This window comes from Solea solea, chromosome 18, assembly GCF_958295425.1.
Source record: "Solea solea chromosome 18, fSolSol10.1, whole genome shotgun sequence".
NCBI classification, from domain to species: domain Eukaryota; kingdom Metazoa; phylum Chordata; class Actinopteri; order Pleuronectiformes; family Soleidae; genus Solea; species Solea solea.
The window spans coordinates 20,803,943-20,825,568 of NC_081151.1; the positions used below are offsets into that span (position 1 = coordinate 20,803,943).

Consider the following 21,626-nt stretch of genomic DNA (forward strand, 5'->3'; position numbering starts at 1 on the left):
ACTTGACACTTAAATAAGACACAACAAAAGACTTAACACTTAATAAGACACAACAAAAGACTTAACACTTAATAAGACACAACAAAATACTTAACACTTAATAAGACACAACAAAAGACTTTACACTTAATAAGACACAACAAAAGACTTAACACTTAATAAGACACAACAAAAGACTTAACACTTAATAAGACACAACAAAAGACTTTACACTTAATAAGACACAACAAAAGACTTTACACTTAATAAGACACAACAAAAGACTTAACACTTAATAAGACACAACAAAAGACTTAACACTTAATAAGACACAACAAAAGACTTAACACTTAATAAGACACAACAAAAGACTTTACACTTAATAAGACACAACAAAAGACTTTACACTTAATAAGACACAACAAAAGACTTTACACTTAATAAGACACAATGAAATGTAAAACCCAACAAAATATAAAACTACAAGTGTGTGCAAGTAAAATATATAAAACTACAAAGTGCAGTTTTTGTGCATACACATATATATATATATATATATATATATATATATATATACATCCTGTATATATAAAAATGTGATTTATGATGCTTGCAATAGTTTGGACTGCATTTCATGGAGGTGTTCAGTGGAAAAAATCCCTCAGATTTGCTGGTGTGGTGTGAGGCTGTGAATGCTTTGTTGACATCGGGGTGAATGTGTGTTGCACCCCGTGAACCCCACCCCCCCCCTCCCAGACCCCTGCTCATCCCCCTCCCCCTCCCCACCACTGCGTGCGCGTGCGTGTGCCAGTCTGGCAGCGTAACATCTGTGCGTCCGCGGTCGTGATTGTTGTGAAGATGGCGGAGGGGGAGACAGAAAAGGAATATGACACACCGAAAGCCATCGTGGAGCTACGGGAGCGCTTCCAGGCGCTGACCGCCGCTTTGAAAGGGAGCTCGCAGTCCGCACTGGAAGCCTCGCTGCATTTCTGCCAGGAGTTTTGCCAGGTTAGGCCGCTCTCGTGCTGCTCATCCCCGGGCAGGCTGCAGCCCCTCTGGCTTCCTGGCCGAGGATGCGCGTCTACGTTTGCTACAACAATGTAGCTACGGTAGCTAGCTGCCGAGCTAGCTGCCCTGGCATTTCAAGATGGGGGGAGAGAGAGGAGGAGAAAAAAAACTCCCCGCGTTTGGTTTTTCACATGCTCGCGAAGTGATGTTTGCCTGCTGCACGTTCTTATATAAGTCTAAAGTGTCCGTGTGGCGCGGAGTGGCACCGCTGTGCGCGCAGTGGGCACACATTACTCGTATTTTCCAGGCCAAATAAGCTAACTAGCTGGTATGCAGGGTCCCCCTGTCCTGTGCAGTGGTCATGCTGTGCAAAAAAAAAAAAAAAAAAGGGCTACATTAGCGAGATTTGTGCATGGATATATGCACTGAATTACACGCCGCGGTGACTGTAATAGCAGCGCTATAACGCCACATGTGCGGTTTGTTGGAAGTTTTAGTTTTGGTGTAAAATCGGGTGACTTTGGTTGAAGCTTGTTTTATTGTACCGATGGATCAATGGCTCTTTTTTTTTTTTTTTTTTTCTGCCAAGGTGCTAGCCCGGGCCTTTTGCACCAATTAATCCACCACACGAGGGAAGGTGTTTCATTGCATTACGGTCACATAATAGTTCGCGTCAGAAATGAGGGGGAAAAAAGATGTGAAATTCTAATGTCTAGAGTAGCAGCGAGCGAGCGAGCGACAAGCCCGCAGCTGAGGCTGCTGAGGCAGGCAGTGATTTAAAAGGGAAAGTGAGGCTACGCTGGTCACTGACTCCATTACGCATCCATCCTCATTAATTTGCCCCGACCACCTAAATCTGAGGCTTTTGGTCTCCATTCACCTACGAGATGATAACGGCTGTGTTTGTGCCTCAGTGTGGAATTCACTCAGCCATAAAGTTATCACAGAGGGGAGAAGGTTTCAGCAGCAGCAGCAAAAAAGTTGCAGTTTTTTGCGCTTTGATGCCATGATGGAGATTTGTGTGGAAAGAGAACAGTTGCAGGAATAAACTGTTTTTAAAGTAAAACAAAAGATGAATTTTAGTGCTTAGATCAGGCGTGTGCAAGCTTTAGTATTAACCCTCTTATGACCGTAATTATAACCTGGATTTATTTAGATTTTATGGCTATATAATTGTCAACTGACTTTCAATATCTGGCATTTGTTCAATATTAATGGTTTGTTTTGACTGTGCAATAACATTTAAAAGGAATAAAAGACAAACAAATTTGGCTTTTACACGTTTATTACAAAATAGGAACTCTAAAATGACATAAACAAACAATTTAACATTTACAATTTGAACCTCTGCCTGTTTTTGGAGTTTTTATTTTGTGTGGTACTCCCCAGAGCAGGGTCCCCGAATCCTGGTCCTGGGGACCCACTGCCCTGCATGTTTTAGACGTTTCTCTGCTCCAATGCACCTGATTTCAAATAAATGGGTCATTACCAGGCTTTTTGCACAACAATTTAGAATTTTCTAGAAATCACAAACGTTTTAGGAGTTACGATAATGAGAAGTACAGGGTGGTCACAGAAGGTTTAAAAGGTTTTAAAAGAGACATAGATATATATATACACGTATAGATATACTATACGTAAACAAACAAAAAATAGTTAGTTGGATTTATGATATTTAACAACTACAAATAGAAAACTGTTGACTGTTTACTACTGTTTGTACCTGTTAACAAAGGAGAAACACCAAACTCATGATGTGATGGGGCATGTGTTGGCCTACCTCGAAATAAAACGCAGAACTATGTTGATTCTTTTGGAGAATTAATAAAATAAAATGTAAGGTTTTATGTAGTTCATGTTTAGTGTTCATGAAAATAAAATAAAAATAAACATAGTGGGGAAGCTACAGGGAGCCACTGCAGAGGCGCTGAGGAGCCACAGGTTGCAGACCCCTGGTTTAGGCCCCCCGAGGATGATTTTTCTTGTTTGAAAAAAAGCCGCATAACTTTGTCTCTTTTGTTGTTTTTGCATGCTGTGTTTGCAGGCTGAGCTCATCCTGCAGTTTTAGTTATCGTCTTATTCTGCAGACGGAAGAGAGCATCTTTGTTTCTCACACATCTGCACAAATATAACACAGTAATAATATACATTTACATTAAAACAAATTTGCACAAAATTGCTCAACTTAAACATTTATGGTCGAATCTGCGCGGATGTATATTTTGAATAATGATGATATATGAAATAGTAATAGATGACTTTGTTTGTCAGAATATAAATGGTTAAACCTTTATTTCTTTGGTAGTTTATGACAGCATGATTTTTTTCTTGGTAATAAAGTTGTTTGAATGAATTTGCATTGTTGGCATCATGGTCGTAATAATGCGAACGTTGGATCTTCTTTTCTTGCCTGACACGTTTCTTGTTTTTTTTGGCACCCGTCCGTTGCCAAACAGTTGAAGCCAGAAAAATTTCCTTTTACTGTCGGAGCCAAAAATGACAAAGTACAGCAAGTTTGTATGCATATACTCGGGTGTACATTCTTTGCGAACCAGGGTTTCAAATTAGTAATCACATTTACTCGGAGGGCGAAACAATGTCTAAAAGTTCTTTGTTTTTTTTTACAAGCAAAGATATTTTTTTTTACATATATCTTAACTTTCTTTTCTCTCCAGGTCCTCGTGGAACATGCTGGCCGTTGGAAAACTGACGAAGATCCTCTGCCTTTGCTGGAGGTCTACACTGTGGCCATCCTCAGCTTCGCTAAGGCTGCCTCCTGTCTCTCCTCCGAATGTGAAAACGTCCCACTCCTACTTGAAAAGTTAGCACTGTGAGTGGAAACTCTTGAATGCCGCCAGAGGGGTATCATTTCCTTACATAAATGTACTGGCCAGGTTTAATGGCGGTAGATGTAGCTTCGACTTTATTATTTAAAGTGGCACAAAATAACAAAGACAACATAACATACTTGATTTTTCTACTCTTGTCGTCGTGTCTTTGAGCAGACTTCCTAAAAACTGGGTATAATCTCTTCAAACATTGAATTTAATATGCACTCTGTTTAAGAGTGAGAGTAAATTTGGGCATTTTAAACAATTTGCAAACACCAAGACCATGAAGCTGTCGTACAGAATAGAGATGTAGTCTGGACGTGAGTAGAATTAAAGGAGACAAATGGCCAGTCATTAGTTTAAAGGATGTAAATCATAATTCTCTCATTTCTGTCTGATAATCGTTAATAATCATGAATTGGTAATAACACACACAGCAACACAGACAAACGTCGTGCTAGATCCATGTGTTTTCACTCCCTCTTCCCCTTTTCAATTCTGTTTTCCCAAAATGTCAAACCGACGTCACGGTGCTGCATTTGGTTCACACTTATTCTCGTACGGTTAACCTCAATCTGTGAAGCCGGTGCACATCCTTGACCCATATCCAGCCCGTGACAAACGACTGTGTTGCTGTTCACAGGAGCTGTGCGGAGCTGCTGCTCTTACTGCCCCACAATGTCCCTGGTGCCTTATGGGAGGAGTTTCAGTCCTCCATGAAGGTCAGTATCCCGTGTGCTGCTTCTCTAACTTATTTCTGCAGTTATAAGCCATGACAAAATTGTTTGGTTTTGGTGACTTATGAGAGGATTTTGGGTTATCTCAGCGTTGAAGTCGTAAAAAAAAGAGTCATTGGCGGAGTTGTAGTTGTCTGTGTGACTCACTGGTTTTGTTACTACACATTTATTCTTTCTTCTGTTGCAGTTGGCACACAGCCTTTTGCAAGAAAGTGGGAGCACACAGCTTTGCCTGCTCGCGGTTCTGGCACAGCAGGATGGCGTCTGGTCCAACACCACACTAAGTTGCATCCTGTCTAATCAAATCCCTCAAATGGAGCAAAGTAGGTTCTCTAAGCTGTTGTAATTGTGTAATAGTGTGTATGTCATTGTCGCCTGAGCTGCCTCTCGGGGAGTTCCTGACGTCTTGTCTTCTTTCTCTTAGTTCACGAGTATCTTGAATTGGAAGGCCCCACGCTGCTCAACATGCGAGTGAAGCACCTGATCAAAGTGGACAGCGTCGATAAGGCCGCTGTGCTCGCAAAGATGTGCTCAGAGTATCCGGGATATGAAGGAAAAGGGAACTTCAAACAGACCTACTTGCTCTGCATCTGCATGGCAAAAAACCAAGAGCAGCTAATGGAAGAGGTGAAGGAATGACACTCATTAAACCGTAGAGCATGACTCATTTTTTAATATATCTATATCAACATTATAGTTAAATGCGTCAATTATTGAGTTTAATGTGAACTTTTCTTCACAACAGATTGCCTCAATAGACTGTAAAGATGCTCTCGAAATGATCTGTAACTTGGAGTCGGAGGGAGACGAGAAAGGAGCGCTCTGTCTGTGCTCTGCTTTTCTCAAGCGACAGCTTCTTCAAGGAGATGTTTACTGTGCCTGGTGAGTCTTTGTTTCGGATATATATTTCTTTTCAACCCCTAAAAATGACACATTTTTACTCTTGGTTGTAGCGAACGTGTTGTGCAGTTGACTTTATTCCAAAAAAGAGAGAAATCTCTGTGATAAATATGTGCACAAAGATCTCACTCCTTGATATTTGAATGTTGCTCAGTAGTTTAATACTCTAGGGAAGATTCACTCACTGAGCATCAGCAACAGGCTTGTTAACACACAAGTACAAGTTTAGATTTGTGCTGCAACCTGAATACGTGTATGTTTTCGTTTCAAATTGAGCTGCAGCAGTCGGTTGATCACCGACTTTTTTGATTATTCATAAATTAATCAGCAAAATCTATGTGATGTTTTCCAGGGAACTCACACTGTTCTGGAGTAAACTACTCATGCGTTTAGAGTCATCCGCTGAGACTTTCCTTGGGCACAGCAAAGAGATGGCTCTTCTCTGCCGAAGTGTCTGCCACATTCTGTTTCTCATCAAAGTAATCCAGAACGAGGTGAGAAAGCGGCCGTGCACATCACTACTTTACTGTTACTTTACGTTTATTAATATGTCCTTAAAATCAATTACATTCTCCTCTCTTTTTATCAAATTTTCCCCAGGTTGGAGAAGTTGGGCTTCCGGTGTGTGTGGAAATGTGCATTCAAGCGCTGAAAATGACCTCCAGTGACCATAAGGACAGTAAATCGACCATCTGCAAGACAATTTCCTGCCTCTTGCCGACTGATCTAGAGGTGAAGCGCGCATGCCAGCTGACAGAGTTCCTCCTGCAGCCTACTGTCGACTCGTATTATGCCGTGGAGTCGCTGTACAACGAACCTGACCAAAAACCCGAGGAGGACGGGAGTCTACGAGTACCAAATTCTTTACGCTGCGAGCTACTGCTGGCCTTGAAGACACAGTGGCCTTTTGACCCAGAGTTCTGGGACTGGAAAACATTGAAACGCAACTGCTTGGCACTGATGGGGGACGAGGCGTCTATCGTGTCGTCCATTGACACGCTCAATGACACGGATGAACAAGAGGTGGAAAGTGCAGTTAGCAAACTTCCCGAATATGGGGAACTTGAGGATTTTCTGTTGACCACTACAAACGAACTCAATGAAATCTCAGATGAGAAAGAGAAAAACAGAGAAGCTAAAAAACTTCGGGAACAGGGATTCGTTTCGGCGCGCTTCCGAAACTGGCGAGCCTACATGCAGTATTGTGTTTTGTGTGATAAGGAGTTCCTGGGCCACAGAATCGTTCGCCACGCTCAGAAGCATTTCAAAGACGGAATGTACCTTTGTCCAATTTGTGCTGACGGTTTTGAAAGCCGGGAGGTTTTAGAGCCACATGTAGCATCACATGTCAAGCAGTCCTGCAAAGAGAGACTAGCTGCAATGAAAGCTGCTAGAAAAGCACCCAAACCACCTCAGTCCCCTAAAAGTCCAGCAAAAAATTCAAAGGTGGCTGTCAAGACAAACATTAGCCCTGTTAAAGTTGAACCTCAAGCTGGGGACCAGTTGGCGACTCCTGTTAAGATAGAACAAACTACGTCCGACCCACAGATAAGTCAAGACTGCTTCTGTCCTGTTAAAAATTGTTCCAAGGCTTTCAAGTTTTTCCGTAACCTCATGGCTCACGTCCGATCTCACAAGGATGATGACGAGGCCATGAGATTCTTAGAGATACAAAAGCAGAAAGTGGTGTGCCAGTATTGCCGGCGACAGTTTGTCAACGTCCGGCATCTGAACGATCACTTGCAGATGCATTGTGGTAGCAAACCGTACATCTGCATACAGTTGGATTGTAAGGCCAACTTTAACTCCAATTCTGAGCTCCTCATGCATAGAAAAACACACCCAGAATTTAAAGCTCAATGCATGTTTCCGAACTGTGGCCAAGTTTTCAGTGAGGCCTACCTGTTGTACGATCACGAGGCTCAGCATTACCTTACCTACACCTGTCAAGTGGAAAACTGTGGTAAAATATTCTACTCACAGTCTCATTTCCTGTCTCACCAAGGGATCCATTCTACAAATAACGCCGTAAACAATTTGCCCACGGTGAATCAAAACCCTCCCGTCACTCCAAGCGTCGCGCCGCCCCCCGAAAGCACCCCGAGCAAAGACGACACAGGCTCTGCTCTTGTCTGCCACGAAAAGATTAGCACAGAGGCAAAGGAAGCATCAAATGCTAACACATCACCGTGCAGGTCACCAGAGGTCAGTAACGAGCCCGTTCCCGTGAGAGTGAAACACTCCGTTGAAAGCATGCTGAATCAAGCGTTAGGTACTGAAATGACAGAACCAGAGAAATGCTACACTCCATTGACAAACCCCTGTGCAGAACCAGCTGATGGGAAACCACCAGGGGACGCTCCACAGGTGCAGCAAACTGTAGCGGGGCCAGATGAGATTCCCTCTGAAAATCCTGCGTCTAGTTCAGCAAACCCTGTGACACATCAGCCTGGAGCGGGGAATAATACTGTACATGTTCACGAAGTTAAGAAAGAGATACCGCAGATCATGTCTCCGAGTCAAATCAAGACAGAAATTCCTTCCTCGGTGCAAGGATACCCTTCCAGCGCGCCAGCTGCCGCTGTTGCTGCTGTCAGTGACGATAACCTGCATTGCTGTCCATATAAAGACTGCACAAGGGCATACAGTACAAACAAAAGTCTTTCGAGGCATGTGAAGAAGCAGCACCCGGAAATATTTGAAGACTGGAAGTTGGCAAAGAAATACAACAAAGTGGCCAAAATTACGGCAAAAAAGAAGCCGGGACGACCGACTTCACCGAGTCAGTCACCAAACATGGGCAACAGGTCGGCCAGTCGGCCAGGAGTACTATGCAACAAACCCAGGATGCAGCAGCAAATGGATTACCCAGTGGGATGTTCCAGCTCACCTGCTCAGTGTTATCCTGGATCAATGGAGCCTGTGCCCATCACTCCAATGGTGAATCCCACACTGTATCCGTCGTGGGGAAACCAGCAGAGTCCCAGTGGAATGATGCAGTCGGATTTGACCCAGCCGTGGTCCTCACCTCCCATGAATAACTGCTATTCAGACACTTTTAACATGAACGACTACTCCTCTCGCAGCTACCCACAGTGGCAGGTAGACCCTTACCAAACCACGGCACCTATTCCACATGATAGAGATCATTCAATGGCAGCTACAATTGGCCCCAATATGTCACAGGCTCCTTCAGACTCCAGTTTAATGTCGCAGTATGTGTCTAGTTCTCTTATGCTTGATAATGGAGGCCAAATGCACAACGGAGGGCATCAGTATGGACTTTTGCACCCTGATACTAGTGGAGACATAGATGTGAGAAAACACAGTGCAAGTGTAAGTGGACAGCTGGATAATAGAGATGATATATCAACAGTTGATAGCCTCACAGAAGGAAGTTTCCACACTACATATGCTCATAGTGAGAACTCTTGTCTTACTCAAGGCTCACCTGTTAATATTCCCATGAAATGTCTAAGCCCAGAGGTTCAGGGTGACTTAAAACTCACTCCTAGAATCATTAAAACGGAGAGTCTGTCCTCTCCTTGTTACGACCAGATGGACAACTCTGTGGATGGTATGCTCAGTCCACAAAGTGTCACGCAGACAGATTTCCCTTGCGACGAGGACTGTCCCGAAGCCGAACCCGAAGCTCACACCCCAGATGACAAGGGCGGCGACTCTGACGCGCAGAAAGGCAAACGCAGCAAGTTGAGCAAGCGAGCCAAATGGCCAGCCATCATTAAGGACGGCAAAGTCATTTGCAGGAGATGCTTCAGAGAGTTCACTAGCACCAAATCGCTTGGTGGTCATTTATCTAAACGCTCGCAGTGCAAACCTTTAGACGAAATAGACCTGACGGCTGATCTGCCCACATCGTTTCTTGATTTCCTCAATGACCCGCATGTCCCGGACACTAACGGAGCAGTATATAACATGCCAAATGGGGATTTCTCACAGGAGTCTTCTAGCTTCACGTCTCTGACTTCACCCATGGTGTTGAAACAGGAGCCCCACAGTACAAATATAATGGACTATTCCAACTCCTTCACGGCTCCCCCTGAAAACCAGCAAGAAAAGGCCGTGGAGTTGGCTAATCCAGGCCTTGGTGTAACTCACCAAGAGGATCACCTGATGGAAATTTCACATGCCTTTCAAAGGATGGATTTGATCGAGGCCGCTCAGGAGAAGATGCGGAATGCGCTCTCCTTAGAGCAAAACGTCAGTCACCGCGACACCGCCAAAAGTAAAGTCCAGAGTAAAAGTGACGACAGGCTCCCTGAAAAGGTAGCTAAGCCCTTTAAATGTGAGCAGGAGGAGTGTGAGTGCTCATTCATGACAAAGGAGGCGCTATTCAAACACTTAACCAAAATGCACGACTTCACTCACGAAATGATCGAGGAATTGAAAAGGACACCGTGCAAACTGTCGCCGTACCCTTGTCAGGTGTGTCCCAAAACATTCACCAGAACCACAGGGTTGAAAATTCACTATGAAAAAGTCCATCGTCTGTCAAAGGCGGAAATCCAGAAGCTAAAGATCAGCGCTCGCAACAGGCGTGCGTTTAAACTTAATAAAGATGATGCATTTAACGGCCCGACGCCCACCGATGCCAATACCAGCCGCACATCGCAGCCTGTACCTATAATGCTTGCTATAAAACAAGAACCACTTGACATTGCAATTGCACCTCAGACAGAAAACAGAAACAATCCAGAAGTTCATCAAATCACCACGCCGGGAGATGCAGTAAAAGAGGGCTTCACACCTGAGTCATCAACAGTTACGAGACTGCCTTCACCGCAACACTATTTCAACGATGGGTCGTTTGGTGAGGCCACACCTGTCCCTGAAGGCACCCCAGAGCAGCCTAGAGTGGCTGTTGTAAACAGGAGTCCAGATGTGAGGCATAAATCTAATTTAAAAGAGAAACTCAGTCCAATTGGCAAAGCCAAGGAGCAGCGAGGAAAATCGGACGCAGCATCGAGCAATTCCTCTGCATCCGCTTCGTCCTCCCCGGAGAAACCAGGCAGCTCCAAAAACACACCGACAAAGGATGAATCACAAAGGAAGGAGAAGTTCCAGAGAAGGCTGAGCCTCAAAATGTGTGATACAGACAATGCGTTCAGTCCGTACCGACCGTACCGCTGTGTTCATGAAGGATGCACCGCTGCATTCACCATTCAGCAAAATTTGATTCTCCACTACAGGGCCATGCACCAGGCGGCGCTGTCGGCCACTAAAGCCGAGGCTGAGGCCGACGACGACGATGACGACGATGCCGAAAGGATGAGTGTGAACAACGATCAGGAGAACATAGTGAATGATAACGAGGTCAGGTGTCAGGTGAAAAACTGTTCAAGGGTGTTCATGGGAGTCACAAAGTTAGTGCAGCATTACCTTTTACTCCACAAGTTCACTCGGGACAAGGCGACCACCATGATGGCCAGCATGAACTTAGGGACTTTTAACTGTGACAGGTCCGAGTGCTCCCTCCCCTTCACCTGTGTTGAGAAGTACATTGAGCACATTAAAAATTACCACAAGGAAATCGCCATCTCCGAGAGCGGCTCGGTCGACCCGACGTACAAGTGTGAATATGGCGACTGTGAGCGCATTTATACCACAAAGTCAAACCTCCTCCGCCACCTTTTAAAAAAGCACGATTATGTCTACGATCCCAGAGCGAGTGACGGACGGAGGACTAAAACGGCGGGGCTTTTCCAAGGGGTTAACGGGAAAGAAAATGTAGAGAACAAATTAAAACTGAAAAAGAAAAACTCTAAAAAGAAAGAAGCAAAGTCCATCGAGCATTGGACTAGTTTTGGTAAACCGACACTAAAAACTCACGAGGAGGCATCGGCGATGTGCACCAAGAAGTCCGCTCTGCAGTACCCGTGCATGATCATAGGCTGCGATGCAGTCGAGCGCGCTGAAAGACACATATTTAAGCACTACGTCACTCACGGCCTCACAGAGCGATACATTGAAGACCAGAGGAGTCAGTTCATCTTCTGCAAAAAGTACTCGCGCTCCAGGTTCAAAGAGTCAAACAAATCGGAGGGCGCGTCGAGTTCCTCCGAGGAGACGGACCCGGAGGACGCGGAAATGGCCGGTGACCAGAAAACGGATGAACTCGATAGGATGAGCCAAGAAGACAGCAAGCTGTCCAACGACGATAGTGCAGAATCTCAAGCTTCCACGGGGACTGAAGGGGCCACGAAAAGAGGCCGACCCAGAAAACCTGCGCATCCTACACCAGCTTGTCCGGAGAGAATGCAGACGCTTAGGAACCGTTTGACTGGTAACAGTTCAAGAGAGAACTCAAATCCTGGTACCCCCGCAGCCCAAGAACAACACGACGATGTGATTATGTCAGGGTCTTTCAAGCCTTTAGGACTGGAGGACTCCTTTCTAAAGTTCTTGGAAACCTCAGAGACCCAATCTTCCAAACGTAAATTAAATGACAAATCTAGTTCCGAACTGCCGTCGAAAAGACATCAAACTGTAAAGCAGAGGTCCGCGACGAGAAGTAGAACGGCCGATGAATTTAGAGGCTGTGGGAATCTTGTAGACTTTAGAAATCCCCTAAATCTCAAGTCAGTGAGTAACGTTAAGATTGTCATGGATAAAACATTTTCAGACGGTGCTGAACTTTTACTAAAGCAGCTACAAGACATGAAGCCCATTGTCAAAATAAAAAAGTGGCTTTACAGCGGATCATAGCCCGATATATATTGTTTTGAACTCATTGTCACTCAGGATTTGAGAAGTTATGCTGCAGAATGGTTTGTTTTTAACGCGTCAGAGTTCCAACTGTTAACAATATTGGTCACACAGTTAACCAGGAATTGGCCTATTTTATACTCAATGAAAAAATGTCTCGGATGATTTTAAGTATGTATGTTAGTTATAATAACCAGGTAATCTTTAGGGCATAGATTTTAGAAACTTGTTTGTATTTATGCTTAGTACTGAAGATGTTTTTTTTTTCTTTTGCTAAATGGAGACTTTTAAAGAAAAACTATGTTTTTATATATCCCTATGGGATTTCAAGTTCTGTTTGTATTTATTTCATCCTTTTTCAACACTAGTAGACCTATCTGTAATATTTACATGTCTTCCACAAAGTGTTCAATAAAATGTTACTTTTTAAAACGCTATTGTTTCTTAATGTAAAATATTGTTATGGTTGTGATTGGTTTTGTGTGTGTGTGTGTGTTTCAGTGATACATATATTTATGCACTGTTCTGCAGATGCAAAAAGAAAGAGAAGAGATTAAATGATAAATAATTACAGAACATGTAAAGATGATTGTTTCTTCAAAAGGAAAGCATATCTGGCTAAATACGTTTACAATAAATGCACAGCAAAGAATCCAAACTACTAAGTAAATAAAAATGTACACTTAATATTAAACGGCTGAAATAAAAGGCCTGTAGGGTGAAGTATACATTATATTTATACATACAAGTACATTATTGAATGGTGAAGCTGAATATGCAACATTACAATAAATACACGAAAGCGTGACACTATTTTAACAATTTTATAACTGTTTGTTGTCCTGTTTATTAACGGAGTGAGTTGTGTTCAAGAACAGCAATTCTAAAAAAAAAAATGAAATTAAAATATTCTACTGCGGTGATAACAACAGTGATTCGACGTAGGAAATAAATTAACGGTTCCAACGTGTTGTTTTTTTTATTCAACATTTCAATTTAGGTCTTTGACACGCAGTGTATAGTTTTGTTATCACGTTCAACAGAAATAATGTGAACACACCGGAAATGACCAGTTGCAGCTGAACACCACCTCTTCCGGGCACGTCACATTGGCGGGAAGTGGCTGCGTCGCTGTCTTTCATATTATTAAATAGAATTTATTAAAATTTAAAGTTTTCAGTGCAAAAATACAAACCTAAAGCTGACGTGACTGTTTCATGAGATGTCGACTTCATCCGTGTCAAAGGTAATGTGGTGTTTTTAAATTCCGTAACTGAATAAATATCACTATTATCGAAGTTTTACCCGTTTTAGTTGTGTATAATCATTGTTAGTGACATTTCGCTTGTGCTTCTTTCAGGGCTGTTTTGTTTTTAAGCCAACCGCTAAGAAGAGAAGGTCGCTCACTCTCGGTGAGTTTACTTAATGGAGAACTATCTAACACTCTCTATCTTGCCACATATTTCAGATATAGTGTATATGTATACATGTATACGTGTGTGTATATATATAAGTGACATTATTATTTGTGACAGAGGACTACTTCACGGACGGATGTGAAGATGCTGAAAACAGTGACGTGCGATTTCAACTCTGTCAGCATCTGTGGGACAGAATGAAAACAGACACAGAGGTGAATATACTCAAAGAAAATGTCGTCGTATTATGGAATTATTGAATTTTATGAACATTTCACAGCCTATTTAATGATCTCGGGAAATATGATGTAGTGTTTTTGAGTAAAGATACACAGAAATTAATGTAAAATGCATATTATTGTCCAACTTAATTTATACTAACATAGTTGAAAACGAACTAAAATAAGACCTCTATAATTCAGTAATACAGCACAATGATTGTAGAGTTTTCATTTCATTCAATATTTCATCTCTATCCAACTGTCTTCATCGTTGACCATAATTTAAAGGGGTTTGTGACACGGACGGTCAAACATGGCTAACAAAACACTCCCCTAATAAAGTGAGTCAATTTAAGTCTACGATATCTTAAGAATATGTTCACAAATAAGACATTTGAACTTACTGACGGAGGCAGCAGTGGATCAACAACTCTTATGTGCTGTGATGTTAAAAACGCTGATTTTCTCTATGGACTTTGGTGTGGGAGAGTGAGTGGCTTACAAACATGGACAAGTAGATTTTAGCCCCTTAACAAAATAGTTATCAAATAAAATCTATGTCAGTTTAAGTTTTTCGCTATCTTAAGGAATATGTTCACGTCTTTATCTGGTTTTTAACATCACAGCACACTCGTCTTTGTGTCAGGTTTTACAGGACGAACTCAACAGGAACGTTCTGGACAGCTTGTTGGATTTAACCAGGAAGTGCTCGTCCACGCGTCAACACAGTGACTGGGCATCAAAGATGAGAGCCAGTGAGATTCCCACGGCGGCGCTCGTACTCGGTAAACAGACGCTCATTGACTCTCGTTGCAAAATTCAGCCGTTTTAGAACATTTTTCATGGATTCGAGGTTTTTCTTTAAGCCTGATCTGGTATATTTCAGTCTGATTTTCTTTTCCCTACCATGTGCTCTGTAGGTGTAAATGTCCCAGATCATGACATGACCTTCCAGAGTCTGTCTGAGCTGCTCCAGCAGTCCGTCACTCCTTATGTGGCTTCTGTGCAGGCCAAAGAGTGTGGAAGTAAGGCGCCACCTCATCCTCAGAGCTGGATTTTGAAGTAAACAACATTTTTTTCAAAGAGTTTTTCCAAGTGTGTTTTTCTGTTTTTATCACATCACATCACAGCACTGAAGCACTTGATGAAGAGAGTGCTGGAGAGGTTAACGGGTGCAGTTGTTGTCCTGGATGATGAAGAAGAGGAGGAGGAGGCTGAGCAGCTGCACAAGAGCACACACTGCTCCCTCGGTACACTCTGTGACTGGTACGACGCAAAAACAAAGGTGAGGCCGAGCCGTGTAGCTGGCTTACACATTCAGATTCAGATTCAGATTCAGAAAACTTTATTCAACTTTATTTACAATCATCATCAGTTCACACATACACAATGCCAACATATACACATACAGCAGATCAGGCACTGGGTGTAAGACAACAGGGACATAAGAAAGAAGGGAGAAAAAGAAGAAAATTAATAAATAAGGTTACTAAAATTAGTGAAATTGACCCCAAAGATGACCAGATTTAGTAAAAATGAGTAAAATTGACCCAAATACTACCAAATTTAGAAAATATTAGTAAAACTGACCCCAAAGATTACCTAATTTAGTAAAAATGAGTAATATTTACCCAAATATTACCAAATTTAGTTAAAATTTGTAAAATTGACTCCAATCCAAGTTTAGTTGTCTGATAGCTGAGGGTATGAAAGATTTTGAGTACCTTATTGTTCTGCTTGGGAGCAAAATAAACCTTTTTAACCACCTGATCGCTAAGTCTCTATGACCCCTGACCCAAGTGATTTTTCTGCAGATGTTTACAATGCTGCTGAGAGCATGTCTGCCAAGTTTTGGCAAAATACAATAAGTTTGCTCACCTGAAAACAATAAAACTAATGATTTGTGTGTGTGTGTGTGTGTGTGTGTGTGTTTTAAGAAATCCAGCACTGGTACTCCTGGAAAAAAGCGCACTTCTCCCACCAAAGATGAGCAACAACAGCCTCCCGTGGTGATTATATTCAAGGACTTGGAGGCTTTTAATCCAAGAGTTCTTCAAAACTTCATACTCATCTGCAGGTAACCACCACGATGTCACTGCTTTTCATTTTATTTGAATGAAAACATTTTATTTTATTATAGCCACTGGAAACATAATGACAATGAAAGTAAAATAGCAGCGAATTAAGTCGTCTTACTTCCTGTAGTGTAATGTCAAGAAAGTCCATCACTATTGTCACATTTTAGTATGATAAATGTTTATTTTCCTGGTGAATTGATTAATTAGGTGTTTTATCCTTCTCTCACTCGTGAACGACACCCCGAGATACTTAAACTCCTCCACATGAGGCCGGACCTCATCCTCTAGGAAATGGATTCATTTTAGAAACTGGAAGAACTTGACTGTTGTTTTTTTTAAGGAATGAAACCAGTCAAAGAGATTATGTAGTCGTACATTACTCTGTCCTGAGGAAACATTACTACATTACATTTACTGTGATTCTGTTCTGTGAAACACCGTCTCTCCATGAACACAACTCTGTTCCTCAGTCTGTACGTCCAGCGTCTCCCATTGATGTTCATCTTCGGCATCGCCACGTCGCCCAGCACCGTCCAGCACATGCTGCCGCACTCGGTGTCCTCGCTGCTGTGCATACAACTCTTTCAGTCTCTGTCCTGCACTCAGCACCTGGCCACCGTTATAGACAAGGTAGTTTCTCACACAAAGAGCGGGAACACAAATGTTGTTGTTGGAATGACAACAGTTTCTTAAAAAGTTGTGAGATCATGGGATTTGCTTTTACATGCATTTCTTTTTTGTTTTTCTTACGTCTGTGTGCAGTTGATTCTGACGCACCACTTCCCCTTCAAGCTCAGTGGCAAAGTGATGCAGGTGCTGATCAGCATCTTCCTCTATCACGACTTCTCCGTGAGGAACTTCATCAAGGGCATTCAGGTACGGAGCACGGTTGTCATTATTATTATTATTACTATTATTATTATTATTATTATTGTTATTATTATTGTTATTATTATAGTTGCCGAAAACGGAATAACGGAAACTAAAATTGAATTTTTTTTTTTCAATTTAACTGAAATAAAAATAAAAAAACTAGATAACTGACTGAAACTGAACTAAAATTGTAGCAAAAATGTGCTTCGTTTTTTGTCGTTACACAATCCTTTTGGGTTCATATGAAGTGTATTTATTTTTTCTCTTCCAGCAATTTTGAAAGGTTTTATTTTCATTTATAACAAATAAATTATAAATTATAAAAATTATAAAAAAAATTCAAGTTTATTTGTTAACATTCATTATGTTGTTAGTAGTTGTGTCTCATCAGGGTTATTTATTATTATTTATGTTATGTTCATGTGCGTCTTTAGTCTGTTACTGTGCCTGTTACTTTTCACACTAACTGCATCCAACCTCAGCACATTGATGCACATTTTCAGTCTAACTTCTTGTTCGTTTGTCCGCGTACATTTTTAAAATGTCATCTTTTGTTGGGTTTTTGTGACACACAACACTTACTATGACCTTTTTGCATCTTGCACCACAGCAAATACTCCATATTACAAAAAAACGAACACTAAAACTAAGCATTTACGACGACAAAGCTAACTCAAAAGTCAGGACTAAATCCTGTAGTTGTCGACTTGTCTGAGGATGTGTTTCTCACGTGTGTGTGTGTGTGTGTGTGTGTCTGCTCTGACCGTGTGCAGTTGGCTCTGCTGGAGCATTTTCACTCGCAGCCGCTGAGTGTTTTGTGTTGTAAGAAGAAGGAGGCGCGACGCAACTTGATGCAGCTCAGTCACGCAAACCTGGAGAGAGTCAGAAAGCTGCCGTCATTCAAGAGGTACCAAACACAATCAGGTTTTTTGGGGTTTTTTTTTTACCTAAAAAGTGCAATGACTTCTTCACAACTTGTCAGAATCATCACACACCTTCTTAATTAGCATTAAAACATTTCAAATATGCACTTTTACCCACGCAGTGGATTAGTGTGTGTCATAGTTTGTGTTTTTTTTACTATTTCAAATGTTTTTCCCCAGGTATGTTGAGAAACAGGAACAGCAGGAGCAGGTCAACCTGCTGCAGGATGACGGTCATTTAAAGGTACATACTTTGTTTTTATCGCTGCACCAGAGGCACCAGATGGACACCTGAGCTGACTTGTTTTGTTTTTTAGGAGGCGTGTCAGAAGCTGATGAAGGACCTTCACAAATACCACAAGAACTATTACCCCGTCCTGAGGTGTCTCCACACCCTGGCCTCGACGTTACCTCGGTATCCTCTTGGAAAACAGGCAAGAACTCGCCTTTTTTTTTTTAATGTCAAAAATAACCAAGGATAACAAGGTGTTGAATCAGGTGCTTATGTGACACTGAAGTCATATTTGTGCTGCAGATCAGGGAGCTCCATTTAATTTGCCTCGAGAAGAACGTTTGGGAGAATGAGGATTACCAGTCAGCCATGAAGCTTCTGAAGTAAGCCTCAGTGATTCATGTATGTGTGATAATCCAGCAGAAAACCCCTCTGGTTTTAATGTTTTTGTGGTCATTGCATGATAATGGTAAAACAGGGTTTGACGCCCAGACCAAACCGAGATTCAGAGATTAACATCCTCCCTTGTTCTCGGTGTTCTTGCTTCCAGGATGCTGGCGAAAGATGAGCTGATCACTCTGCTCCAGAGGTGTGCAGAGAATCTACAGACGGTCAAGTCAAAGAAGATGAATGCCGCTTTTGTCCAGCTGGAGGAGCTCCTCGCCAAGTTTAAGCAGCTGGATAGTAAGTAGTCGGGCATTAATCGACGTATCTGTCTATCTTGGAACATAGCTGTGCAAGTAGTATTACACATGTAGTGTTCCTGAAACTAAAGGGGGAGCTAGGGGACAAATTAGGAATGACTGTATGTATAACTAGATAATTGTAGTTGATTATCTTCAATGTAGGGTTCACTTTCCTGCTCTGCGACAGGGAAGCCCTTTACGCCCCTTACTTCTACAGATAGGGGATGAACAGGCGGACACTCAGCTGGATCTGGAAGAGTCTGAGTGTTTATTTCTCTCAATAGGCTTGGGTTTACCCCGCTTCATAGTGACTAATGCTAACTCTGCCCGTACGCCGGCTTCTCTCTCTTCACACATTCTCTCTCTCCGTCTCCCTGCCCGTATTACCCGGCAGCGTTCTTACAACAGTCGTTTACACAAATTCATCTTGTGGGCCGGATTGTTTCTTCTGGTGTGCCGGTTCTGGCCCGCGGGCCGTATGTTTGACACCCCAAACCCAGCCTCCCTGCGAGTTCTTGTCTTGTTCTGTTCTTCACAGCAGCAGCAGCAGCTGTGGAAACTGTCCCCACAGTTGTGGAGAGCATCACCTCTCCAGTGAAGAACCTTCAAAAGAAAACCGATCTCTTCCAGCTGCAGAAGGTAACTCTCACCAGTGTTTATATATACTCACTGTGTTTATATATATATATATATATATATATATGTGTGTATATGTATATGTATATTAATTGCACATCTCATGTCTCTCAGACGCTGCTGGAGATGAACGAGTCACTGAGATCCAAGAAACGGAGTCCGTTTGAGGTCCTGCGAAACGAGGCGCTGGAGTTTATCGACGCATTAGTGAGGTGAAACTAATCGCCTTTCTGCTCCGCTGAAACTGTCATGGAGTTTTGTGCAATAAACAATAACAAAAACTTCTCTCTCTGTCTCAACCAGGAGCCACTTGTCTCCCCCGGAGTCTCAGACACTGAACGAAGTCTGCTACTTCAGCTCGTCTGCCACTGTGAGGCGCCACCTCAACGCTACGCCTCGTACCTCCATTCAAGCCGCTCTCAGCAGTCCCTACTATTATATTCAGGTATGTCGCACCTCATCAAGTGTGTGTGTATGTGTGTGTTTTTTTGTTTTTTTATAAAAGTGTGTGAGATCATTGCTGCATTGTCGTCTCTCTCAGAATGACAACCTGAAGACGGAGGACGGGTCCGTCTCAAGCGCTGCTCCTGACATCTGCATCGCGTACAAGCTCCACCTGGAGTGCGGCAGGCTGATCAACCTGTATGACTGGCTGGAGGTGAGTTCACACACACACACACACACACACTTGATAAACAACCTAACTTCTCTCAAGGAGCTATGTGGTGTTTGTGTTTGTAACCTTTCATCTTTACCTTTTCCTGTGGAATTGATCCTGAAAATCAGCGCGTGTCATATTATTGATCAAAAATGATGATGTGTGTGTGTGTGTGTGTGTGTGTTGTTTTTCAGGCCTACGCCACCGTGGTTTCTGCCGCTGAGGGCAAAGATCAAGAGTCCGATGAGTTCGGGAAAGTGGACGAAGTCAAACAGTATCCTTCCACAATCATAAGGGAACCTTGTTACAAGGTCGCTCTGAAATTAATAGAAACCTGGACCAAGGTTATTATAGTTAACGAAAACTGACGAAACCTCTCGTCTTTTATTGGGGTTTATTGTTGAGATTGAGCTCCTGAGACTTCTGGCTCACAAACAATGTGATGTATCTCATGAGGGTTATTTATTATTATTATTATTATTATTATTATTATTATTATTATGGTATCCTTTTTATCATTTATTTTTGGTTTTTTTACAACATGAAAAGACAGAAAATAGCAAAACAGACAAACAAATGAACAACAGACAGGGTCACCTCAGGTCAGGCAAAACATTTTGAGATTCACAGAAGGTTGTATCTCCAGTTTCCCCAGAAATATTCACGCTACTTAGCCGCATGTCTCAGGGAAAAGGTCAATTGTTCCGTTGTATAAATGTCCTGTACTGTTTCTATCCTGTTTCTATGATTATTGGAGACTCCTTGTTTAGCCTAAAATGGCATCTTTTGTTGGGGTTTTTATGACACACACACACACACACTACTTATTCAGGCCTTTTTGCATCTTGAAAATCGTGCAGTTTGTATATTTCTGTCCACGTTTGAGACGTTCTTGGTTCCTCAGCTCTGTCTCTTTAGCGCTCGTTTCATTCGAGCCGTGTCTGAGCTGGAGTTCCTGGGCTTCATCAAGTCGACCAAGCAGAAAACGGACCACGTGGCTCGGCTCACCTGGGGCGGCTGCTGACAGGTGCGCTCAGAGACGTGAAGAAGTGGCACTTTGGATCTTTAATCTTCTAATAAAATATTTGACAGTATGCGACACGCATTTCTATTTTAGCAATATGTGGGGTTTTTTCTTCTAAAAAAGAAGGGTGAAAATGTTGCATCTTGCAAACATGAAGAGGGACTTAGCAATATAGTTGGTTTACTGAAAACAAAACTACATTTTTTAAATTTATTTTACCTCAGGCAAGAGTCAGCACAACAAGCGGGCACGTGAACAGCCCAAAAACAACAAAAACGCTGCATAACAGTCGCATGTTGAATAAAAATGGTTAAAGCAGGTGTAACATTCACAAACTGTTGCCCTCACTACATTTTTAAAAGAACAAAGTGGAACGAACAAACTGATTTTTAGCGTCTGTTGCCGATGATTCATGAGTCATATGCAGCAGAAAACTGACATGTGAAGATAAGATTGAGTTTTACCAATTTAAGTTTTATAAATTAACAGAAACCAATGTGTTTGTCGGCGAGAATGAAGAGAGGGCGCCAGGTGACCCGGGAATATAATCTGCAGTGGTGACTGTTAAAGGGAATCCCAGAAACAAAGTGATTGGTGGCATGGTAAGTGATATCCAGTTTATAGAGGATTTAGGAGCAGATCTGTAAATTACATCACCATAATCTATGATTGGAAGGACCGTCATTTTAATCAGAA

At 42.3% G+C, this 21,626-nt stretch overlaps 2 protein-coding genes across 4 annotated transcripts; both read left to right on the top strand.

Annotated features, from left to right (window-relative positions):
• Positions 1 to 800: 800 nt before the first annotated feature.
• znf292a (zinc finger protein 292a) lies at positions 801 to 12,616 on the top strand. Its single transcript, XM_058615120.1, has 8 exons — positions 801 to 987; positions 3,663 to 3,817; positions 4,462 to 4,540; positions 4,743 to 4,878; positions 4,980 to 5,182; positions 5,301 to 5,437; positions 5,808 to 5,949; positions 6,056 to 12,616. Exons 1-8 carry the CDS (start codon positions 838 to 840, stop codon positions 12,179 to 12,181), a joined length of 7,128 nt encoding a protein of 2,375 aa, XP_058471103.1. The 5' UTR covers positions 801 to 837; the 3' UTR covers positions 12,182 to 12,616.
• Positions 12,617 to 13,263: 647 nt separating this feature from the next.
• On the top strand, positions 13,264 to 21,500 carry orc3 (origin recognition complex, subunit 3). Of its 3 annotated transcripts, XM_058616210.1 has the most exons (21): positions 13,264 to 13,427; positions 13,542 to 13,593; positions 13,717 to 13,814; positions 14,467 to 14,605; positions 14,741 to 14,845; positions 14,951 to 15,105; positions 15,758 to 15,897; positions 16,369 to 16,528; positions 16,661 to 16,774; positions 17,545 to 17,678; positions 17,875 to 17,938; positions 18,012 to 18,128; positions 18,230 to 18,309; positions 18,477 to 18,610; positions 19,151 to 19,251; positions 19,363 to 19,460; positions 19,552 to 19,693; positions 19,790 to 19,906; positions 20,101 to 20,180; positions 20,825 to 20,933; positions 21,420 to 21,500. In XM_058616210.1, the coding sequence occupies exons 1-20, from the start codon at positions 13,404 to 13,406 to the stop codon at positions 20,928 to 20,930; spliced, it is 2,160 nt and encodes a 719-aa protein (XP_058472193.1). In that variant the 5' UTR covers positions 13,264 to 13,403; the 3' UTR covers positions 20,931 to 20,933; positions 21,420 to 21,500. The 3 variants fall into 3 exon arrangements, with proteins under 3 accessions (XP_058472193.1, XP_058472192.1, XP_058472194.1); XM_058616209.1 differs by lacking the exon at positions 21,420 to 21,500 and having other exon boundaries at positions 20,825 to 21,000; XM_058616211.1 differs by lacking the exon at positions 21,420 to 21,500 and having other exon boundaries at positions 19,154 to 19,251; positions 20,825 to 21,000.
• The last annotated feature ends 126 nt before the right edge of the window (positions 21,501 to 21,626 follow it).